The sequence below is a fragment of the Stigmatopora nigra genome, chromosome 12 (assembly GCF_051989575.1).
Source record: "Stigmatopora nigra isolate UIUO_SnigA chromosome 12, RoL_Snig_1.1, whole genome shotgun sequence".
In the NCBI taxonomy this organism is placed as follows: Eukaryota; Metazoa; Chordata; class Actinopteri; order Syngnathiformes; family Syngnathidae; genus Stigmatopora; species Stigmatopora nigra.
In genome coordinates, this window is record NC_135519.1 from 1,030,585 (window position 1) to 1,040,561 (window position 9,977).

General features: G+C 40.1%; 1 protein-coding gene across 1 annotated transcript in view; it reads right to left on the minus strand.

The window, feature by feature from the left end:
* slc2a15a (solute carrier family 2 member 15a) overlaps nt 1-7,224 on the minus strand; it is a 38,383-nt gene extending 31,159 nt beyond the window's left edge. Inside the window, exons 1-3 of the mRNA XM_077730229.1 lie at nt 6,842-7,224; nt 6,232-6,330; nt 3,877-4,037 (exon numbers count right to left, since the gene is read on the minus strand). Of these exons, the coding sequence (XP_077586355.1) occupies nt 3,877-4,037; nt 6,232-6,330; nt 6,842-6,886 (305 nt within the window). The 5' untranslated portion in view covers nt 6,887-7,224. The remainder of the gene's footprint in view (nt 1-3,876; nt 4,038-6,231; nt 6,331-6,841) is intronic.
* Nucleotides 7,225-9,977: the final 2,753 nt, after the last annotated feature.

Sequence of the window (9,977 nt, forward strand, 5' to 3'; positions counted from 1 at the left end):
TCCAAATTGTCTGTTAGCTTAATTTCATTGCTTTCCCCTCTGGTTGCACTGATTTCAGATGTGTGTTTTTATATTGAAGCATTTAACCAATCATATTTGAGCCATTATTTGTTGCCAGGGTCAGAAATTGCCTCAAGGCCTTCACAATCAGTTCTGCGGGCTGTGCTGCATTAAACAAGCATTGATAAGTTTTTGTTAACCCATAAAAAAGTCATAAAAGAACCAAACTTCATAAATGTTTTTGTGACAAAGAAGTGTCTGTTCCAATCACTCTATCACAGAAAATTCATAGTTGTAGAAATAGCTGGAAACTCAAGAGTGCCATGACATTATGTTCTTTACAAGTGTATGTAAACTTTAGACCACAACTGTATATATGTATATACATGTATATATAAATGTGCATACGTGTGTGTGTGTGTGTGTGTGTATGTGTGTGTATGTGTGTGTATGTGTGTATGTGTGTATGTGTGTATGTGTGTGTGTGTGTGTGTGTGTGTGTGTATGTGTGTATGTGTGTATGTGTGTATGTGTGTATGTGTATATGTGTGTATGTGTGTATGTGTGTATGTGTGTATGTGTGTATGTGTGTATGTGTGTATGTGTGTATGTGTGTATGTGTGTATGTGTGTATGTGTATGTGTGTATGTGTGTATGTGTGAATGTGTGAATGTGTGTATGTGTGTATGTGTTTATGTGTGTGTGTCTATGTGTGGATGTGTGGATGTGTGTATGTGTGTATGTGTGTATGTGTGTTTGTGTGTATGTGTGTATGTGTGTATGTGTGTATGTGTGTATGTGTGTATGTGTGTATGTGTCTATGTGTGGATGTGTGGATGTGTGTATGTGTGTATGTGTGTATGTGTGTTTGTGTGTATGTGTGTATGTGTGTATGTGTGTATGTGTGTATGTGTGTATGTGTGTATGTGTGTAAGTGTGTATGAGTGTATGTGTCTATGTGTCTATGTGTGTATGTGCGTATGTGTGTATGTGTGTATGTGCGTATGTGCGTATGTGTGTATGTGCGTATGTGTGTATGTGTGTATGTGTGTATGTGTGTATGTGTGTATGTGTGTATGTGTGTGTGTATGTGTGTGTGTGTGTGTGTGTGTGTGTGTGTGTGTGTGTGTGTGTGTTTGTGTGTGTGTGTGTGTTTGTGTGTGTATGTGAGTACACAGTCATACATCTACTTTCGGAATTAATTGGTTCCAGAACTTTTTTCCTGACTTGAAAATTTTGTAATTAGAGGTGTACTTTATATGTAAATACTCCAATTCCTTCCATGGTCCTCGCACAACTAAACCCTTTAAAATTGGTCCAAGTGTCCCAATTTTGATGTGAGGGAATTAGAGAAAATTATAAGGACATTATTTATTCATGTCTAAAAATAAATCAAGCTTATGAAAATTTGCCCTGGGCCGCTGAAATATTCCCTCCAGGACCGTTATTTTTTTTTTTTTGGAGATGTATTACTCTATTCGTCCACTCGATGGCGGAAGAAGCCCGTTCTACCAGGGCAACTTTGTACTACAACTTAGACTTGTACCTTTACTGTGTGTGTGTGCGTGTGTGTGCGTGTGCGTGTGTGTGCCTGTGCGCGTGTGTGTTTGTCTCATCTCACTTTCTGAACAGCTGTAACCTCAAAGGGTTCGCAGGGTGTGCTGGAGCCTATCCCAGCTGACTCCGGGCCAGAGGCTGGGGACAACACCCTGAATTGGTAGCCAGCCAATCGCAAAGAACAATGAGAAGGACAACCATGCACACTCACCCATACCTAGGGGCAATTAAGAGTCTATATAATCAGCCTACCATGCATTTTGGAAAGTGGGAGGAAACATGCAAACTCCACAATTTAAAACTCGTACGCCACCGGGCCGCCTTCCCCTGTACAGACGATTAAGGGCTTGCCAAATACAGAAATAATGTGCATTGTTCACGTTCATTGTTTCAGGGCTATGCGTCACTACTAACCCTGCCTACAGCCTAAGCTGTAATTAGTTTCATTCTAGTGTTATGACTATTCCCTCATTAACCGTATCATTTCCAGTGTTATGACTTTTATTGACACTTTTATTACCATGATTAAATGCCACAGTGGTTCAAACACAAGCAAGCCGACGAAAGGTTGGCCAAAAACAAATTGTCACATCTATAAATAGTCTTTACAAATGGATTGCATTCAGGTGCTTCTTGTTTTCTGCAGAAATGTCATTGGTTAAACTCTCTGTGCTCAATCGGTTGGAACAAAAACCTGCATCCACAGCAACCCACGAGGACCGGTTTGCCCACCCCTGGTTTAGCCTCTTACACGGGCGTATAACGCATATCTCTAGATACCACTGTATGTATATATATATATATATATATATATATATATATATATATATATATATATATATATATATATATATATATATATATATATATATATATATATATATATATATATATATATATATATATATATATATATATATATATATATATATATATATATATATATATATATATATATATATATATATATATATATATATATATAAGGTGCGAATAAGTAAATATATATGGCTAGATCTTTTGACTTGATGATTTCTTTAACAGTTCCCGTGCTCTTTAGCACTGCTCAATATAGATAACTGCTGAGCTTTGTCAGTAGCCCAGAAAAAAATCGAAGATTGTGGTAGGTTGGCTTCTTAAAAAGTAAATCTTGAGCAATGAAAATTTGAGCACTTCACTCCAAATAAGAGAGCTTCCAAAGAATCTGAAAACTGTTGAAATTAAAACTTTTAAAAAGAAATCAACTCTGGATACATGACAATTAGTGACTACAAACCTATTTTAAATCTGCCATTCTTGGAGAAAAATGTGATTCAATTCAATATCTATGCTTTACTGATGCCAAACAATCTCTTTCACTTACTTCATCTGGATTTCGGTCACACCCCTGTAATGAGACTGTGATCACCAAGTCTAAAATAATTTTCAGTGGAACAATAATGCAGGCAAATTATTTAGCCGAGTGGAAAAGTGGGGTCAGTGACATTGTGCTTCAGTGATTCAGATCTTTTTTCTTTTTATTGTTTTTGTTTTATTAGAACCAAAAGACAGCTGTTGCGCCATTAAAAAAAAATCTATGGCCTGGCGATCGACATCCACACAGTTGCAAAGCATGGAAGACAGCCTTGGAATAATTACGCTAGCTACTAGCTAGCCACTATTTGCAAATGAATTGTGGCCACCTGGATGAACGTATAAAACTCAGTGTTTTTGATGATTCATTTGGAGAATTAAGTGGACTGCCAGACAGTGCACACATGTTTACAAGTGAATATTGCTAAATGGTAAACTGCAGTATGAACAGTCACACTAAAAGATCAGACACCACCTCGGTCACAGTCTACAGAAGTTCCCCATCTCGTGGAAGGCTTCCTGTGTGTGGTTCCAGTTTTAGTCCAACTTTACAACATCTTTTTGAGTCCGATTTAGCTACCGCAACCAAAATGGCGCTGTTTAAGCGGCAGCCGGCGGTCGCGGTAGCTCCGTCCACTCTTGCCCGTTTTGTGTTTTTTCTGCTTTTATGTTTTAATTATTTGATGATTCCATTTACTTTGATTTGCTTTGTACTTTGTACTTTTGCTTTGCTGTTCTGTCTAATCACCCTCTTGCTACTGCCACAATGTAATTTCCCGAATACGGGATGAATAAAGTTATCCAATCCAATAATCATTGGTATGAATATAACATTAGCTAAAACATGCTACTTTTTGAAAGATAAACTTAGGTTTAAATATTGTTTCACAATCTATTAAATATTCTTTACCTTCATTTATGAATAAATACAATTTTCATTATACATTTTAAAAAAAATGTACTTACCGCCCAAAGCGAGTTACCAGCACACCCACTATTAACGAACCCAGTAGACCGCCAATAGCGAATACAGACACAGTGAGTGAGTACATCAGAGTCAGGGTCTCACCACTGAGTCCTTTTCCATTCCGACTCAATGCTGTTTTGTTGAAGAAGTCCTTTATATACTAAATAAAGCAAGAAGGATGGGACATTAATTTTGTAAATAAACACTGACCAAGAGAAACATAATCCAATAAAAGAATCAAATTTTGTGATACAACTTAAAAAATGCAGAGAAATAAAAAGAAAATGTTATTAAGACACTATAAATTCTGCCGGCCCGGTGGTGCAAGTGGTCAGCGCGTCGGCCTCATAACTCTGGTCTCCTGGGATAGAATCCAGGTCACGTCCCACCTGTGTGGATGTTCTCCCTGGGCCTGTGTGTGTTTCCTATGGGTATTCCGGTTTCCTCCCACATTCCAAAAACATGCATGGTAGGCTCATTGGAATCTCTAAATTGCCCCTAGGTATGGGTGTGAGTGTGCATGGTTGGCCTTTGTCTCTTTGTGTCCTGCAATTGGCTGGCCCGGACTGAGGATAGGCTCCAGCACCACCCACGACCCTATTGAGGTTAAAGCGGTTCAGAAAATGAGATGAGATGAGATGAGACAAATCTAATTGTATCAGAAAAAATATTCAGAAATATTCAAAAATTAAATCCATTGCTTAACTCTGACAGGACACTGGTCTTTTCGTGAATCATGGTAATTCCTGGGGCTGAAGAAGAAGGCTAAAATTTTCACCACCAGACACTCGTTTTAAATTCACTCAAAATATTTATCCTCAAAAGGGTCACAGGAGATGGGGCTTTGACCGGCCGATCCGGACTACCCCGTAAAGAAGTATGGGTCTGGCCGGTCCGGCGGTTATCTGGTCCGGCCGGTGAAAAACCGTGGGATTGGCTTCATAAATTCCCTGAAATGTCTCCGGGTACTCCGGTTTCCTCCCGCCTTTAACACTAACCCCTAACCCCCTGTGAACCTAATGAGGATAACGGTTCCGGAAATGAATGAAGAGTTCCTTCACAAAAAACAATTTTTGGTCATCATCTGGATACATTTTTTCACATGGATGAGACTTGCCTTTTTTTGGAAGAGGATGCCAATCCGAACATTCTTATTCAAAGGTGAACTGAAAGTGAGGAACATAATAAAATGTGGGAATGCTGCTAGCTTCATGGTAGGGCCAGCCTTAATCTACAAGTTCGACTATCCTCATTATTTAAAAAATAAGAACAAAACCTTGCTCCCTGTCCACTGGATGAGCAAGAGGAAAGCCAGGACCACGAATGCCCTCACAAAGGACTGGTTCTTAAATTGTTTCACTCCGAACGCAAAGCTGTACCTCGCCGAAAGGGGGCTGCCCTTCAAGGTCTGAACTATGCGGGAGGACTTGGACAAAATTTCTCATTAACATGTTTTTATTTGTTATTTATATCAAGCAGAGAGGAAGTATTTTCGCTGTCAGCACAGTAATTAAAGTATTTCCATTTTTTTCTTTATATAGATTATACTTCGATATTAATACATTACAGTCTTCCCATATGCTTATAACCGTGTGGAGCTAACCGGAAGTGTTGACCATCTTCTTTAAGTCTACCATAGTGTACATTTCCCCCCTAAAAAATGCCTTTGCCTTTACATACTGTTCTTTTCAGTATGGCGCCTGTTGCATAACATAATTTACTTAAATGCTCAGTAATGGTACGCGCATGGCTACCTCATGATACTGATAATATGTCGTTACTGTGCTACGCAAATGGTCACGTCAATATGTAATCATATCATATTAATTTTGAGCATATTATGTATCACTTTAGTGTCATGTGATTTAAAAAGTCAAAAATACATCTGCTTTGAATATGCGGTTGGTGAGGTTTTTTTATGCAGTGTTCCCACTTATTGCACCTTAGGTTTGTGAATATTTTGTTTGGAGAACCTGCTAATCAATAAACATGCCATATGGTACTGGTCTTTGGATATAAATCCCATTTGTGTTTGCTCTGGCTCCGATTGAGCTTCCATCTTCTCTTCTTCAAAATTGCAATTATAGACAGCTCGCTGGTTTTAATTTTGGTTACACATACATGTGGAAGGAATTTGATCATCATGGGGGACAAGAAATCACCAGTTTACAACAATGCTCTAAATTGTGTAAGATGTGGAGATGAATGCACGTGGAAGTAAAATCTGAAATGTTGCCTCTCAATTTCACGAACATCTGATAATGGTGAACACAAATGTTTTTAGTTTCCATTAAATAATGAGGTTATTCAACTCACTGTTCAAATAGTTTTAGATTGAAGTGTAGATTACTTACCACGGCTGGAGAATTGACCACAGCTAAATTGTATCCATAAAGCATAGAACTCCCAAAAGACGTTAGAAAAGCCACAGCCAACAATGAGCCAGTAAGATGCTTTGTAAACAAGGAAAATGAAACAGAAATCCATCACTTTGCGGTCATTTGTCATAAAACTTGTATGCAGCACTGACTTTGTCTTTATTCTTACATTACTGATAGCCTATTGTCTAATTGGAATTGTTTGACATATTGGTTATTAGTTTTGCTCGAACAATCTATGTATTATTTTGAAATGAGACGGTATTTTGTTCTGAACCTATCTTGCCATTGTTCACATTCCTCAAGTCCACCAAGGAAGGTCATAGTTGAGAGCCAGTTGACGGACACAACTCTCATCGCAAGAAAAGAAACCTATTTTAGAACCATGAGTATTAACTATTTGAAAAACAAAGTTCATAATCAATAATATTATTTTATTGTTTATTATTATAATTATAATTAATTAATATTATATTCATGAATTATTATATCCATTTTGAGTAGACGTATAACAGAACTATCTTGCTCTTAAAAATTGAAAAAGTCAGTTAGTTCTGATGTGGAAGTAGTTTAAAGTTTGACTTACCGGGATTATTTTGCCAGCTAGTGGAACTAAAACCTCCTCAGCCATTTGAAAATTTTGGCTTCACAGTGCAGACAGTAAAGAACAATTTCATTCTACAATTCAGTAGATTGCATGGATTGCATGGCCGCGGAAGTCACATAACAGTGCAACATTACTGGGTCCGTTCGTAAGCACAAGGCCAGGTTTCTCGTCAATGGAGCGAAATCCCACAAACAAGCCTGCACACTGTCATCACATGACAGACTCCAGCGTGACAGAGGAAGAGAAAGACCTGCTGGAACTAATTAAATGTAACTGAATTTAAATAAAAGGAGAGAAGGAATCCAGAAAAGGGTGTTGTAATAGGAAAAGACCACAGTACAAGGCAGTACATTAAAAAAGCAGACATTCACAAAAAGAAAAAACCTAAGAGGAACAACAAACAAGGAAAATAGCTTAATAGGAAGTGGGGAGGGGCAGTAAGAAGCACTGGACTTGATGTTTATTTTTATATTTTTTTAAAAAAGTGTAAGCTTTGTACGACACAAAAATGTAAGTAGGCAAATTATAGTAATGCAAAATGTGCACTTAAAACAAGAAAAACACCTTTTGGGGTATTGAATACTACAGTAGTAATCATTTTGGTAATTTGTATAATGCATTTTATATTATATACATGTTATATTAGTGATATTTCTGACAAATTATTGTCATTCCATTACCCTGAAATTTCAATAAGAACATTTTCTTTGTAGTAGAAACATTTTCGGACAGAGTATATTTGCATAATCTTTGACAAATTATATTAGGAATGCTTCCAGGAAGCTTTGCACCTAATCCAAAAATGTGTGTGTGCAATCAAGCTGCAGTCATGTGTAAATAGTTATTTGGTAGGAATGAAAGAGGGCTGTGTGTTCTTTGGTGAGTGATCACAGAGTCCCAATCATTCGCTTTGAAATATACGCAGTTTTTGACTTTACTTCTACTACTTTGTAATGAATGAGTTTTTAGTTCGGAAAATATCATCCATTGGCACAAAACTCCTAAATATTCTCCAAATGATCAGTAATAAATATGGCACACAAAAAGATGGATTTTTAATACCCTATAACTTGAACTGCTTAATGTGAGTTCTAGTTTAATTTATTTAATTAATAAATGACTTCAAATTACAGATCAGGTTAAATATGTCAGTGTATCCTAAGTACAGATTTGAGAAAAGCAAAAATAACTAAACTTATGTTACTGTCCAAATGTTTAATCTTTGCGTGTAGTTCATGCAGTGTGTATACAAGCTCTGATTTGTATTTAGGAGGAATTTGAATGCATTCACGTAGAAACTGGAGTAAGGGTTTAGGTATGGGAACTATTTTTATACAAATGCTCTTCATCACAGGGGCTGAAAAATGATAATGAAGTCAGAAATAGGTATATGTGGTGGCCTGACTGTAAATAAGCTTAAACCTTAGATGACAATGAACAAACTGAGACGTTTTGTAAACCAATGCTTCTCACTGCACAAGTTCCGATGGGAATTCATTTGCACTCATTGGAATATTCTAATATGTACGAAAACCTATTTGAAGAAGAAAAGGAAGAACTTTTAAAAAGAGATCCTCTTAAATTATGGTCGACAGGTCCTTCTGACATAGGACATTGAGACATTTATCCAAAGAGGGTCAAAAATTGAACAAAATGAAATTACAATTGTGTAAAGAACTTAAAATATTTGGGACATGACCGCAGAAAAGCGGGTAGAACAATTTAGGAAGATATAAAAGTGACAATATTACAGGCTCCAAGACTACAAACAAAGAAACAAATGATGTAATTTTTATGTTTGACAAATTGCTGCGCGTCATGGATTCAGGCGGTTTGTGAAATTAAACAAGCACTTGTATCTAGCACGACGTTATCCCTTCTTGATTACAGGAAACATTTTGTCCAAATGGTGGATTGAAGAGGAATATATGACATATGATTTGGTTCAAGCATTTGGAAATAAACCAGTGGCTTATTTTTCATCAGAATTGGATAGGGTAGCTTGTGCATTGCCACATTGCGTGTGGGCTGTGGTGCATCATTAGCAGTGGAATGCAGTTCTTCTTGTGCTTTTATATTCTTTAACTGTTCAGGTTCCACATACCTTAGCAGCATTGGTGTTACGATCGCGTCGCGTAGTGCGACGCGATCGTAACATCGACCTAGACCTAGCTTTGTCCGGTGGTCGTCCACACCAACCCAAGAACAGACGAAGGAGAGGTCGATCCGGCGGGCGTCCGCGCCAGCCTGAAACAAGACGAGGCAGTAGTCGGTCCGGCGGGCGTCCGTGCCTGCCAGAAACGAGACGAGTCAGTGGCAGGTCTGGCGGGCGTCCGCGCCGGCCAGAAACGAGACAGGGCAGTGGCAAGTCTGGCGGCCGTCCGCGCCAGCCAGAAACAAGACGGGGCAGTGGCAAGTCTGGCGGGCGTCCGCGCCGGCCAAGAACGTGACGAGGCAGTGGTCGATCCGGCGGGCGTCCGTGCCGGCCAGAAACAAGACGAGTCAGTGGCAGGTCTGGCGGGCGTCCGCGCCGGCCAGAAACGAGACGGGGCAGTGGCAAGTCTGGCGGCCGTCCGCGCCGGCCAAGAACGTGACGAGGCAGTGGTCGATCCGGCGGGCGTCCGCGCCGGCCAGAAACGAGACGAGGCTGTGGTTGACCCGGCGGGCGTCCCCGCCGGTCAGGAACGAGATGAGGCATGGGCAGGTCTGGCGGGCATCCGTGCCAGCCAGAAACGAGACGAGGCATGTGCAGGTCTGGCGGGCGTCCGTGCCAGCCAGAAACAAAACGAGTCTGTGGTCGATCCGGCGGGCGTCCGCGCCGGCCAGAAACAAGACGAAGCAGTGGTCGGTCCGGCGGGCGTCCGCGCCGGCCAGAAACGAGACGAGGCTGTGGTCGATCCGGCGGGCGTCCGCGCCGGCCAGAAACGAGACGAGGCAGTGGTCGGTCCGGCAGGCGTCCCAGCTGGTCCTTTAAGTCTTGGCCAGACTGCCTGCCTTTAGGAGATATTAGAAGTTTAGTACGGTCGGGCACCTTACCCTGTTTTCTCGGGGGGTGGACAACTCTCTCCTCCCGGGAAACCGGAGCATTGCTTCTCTGGACGTCGCCGGCCCCGTC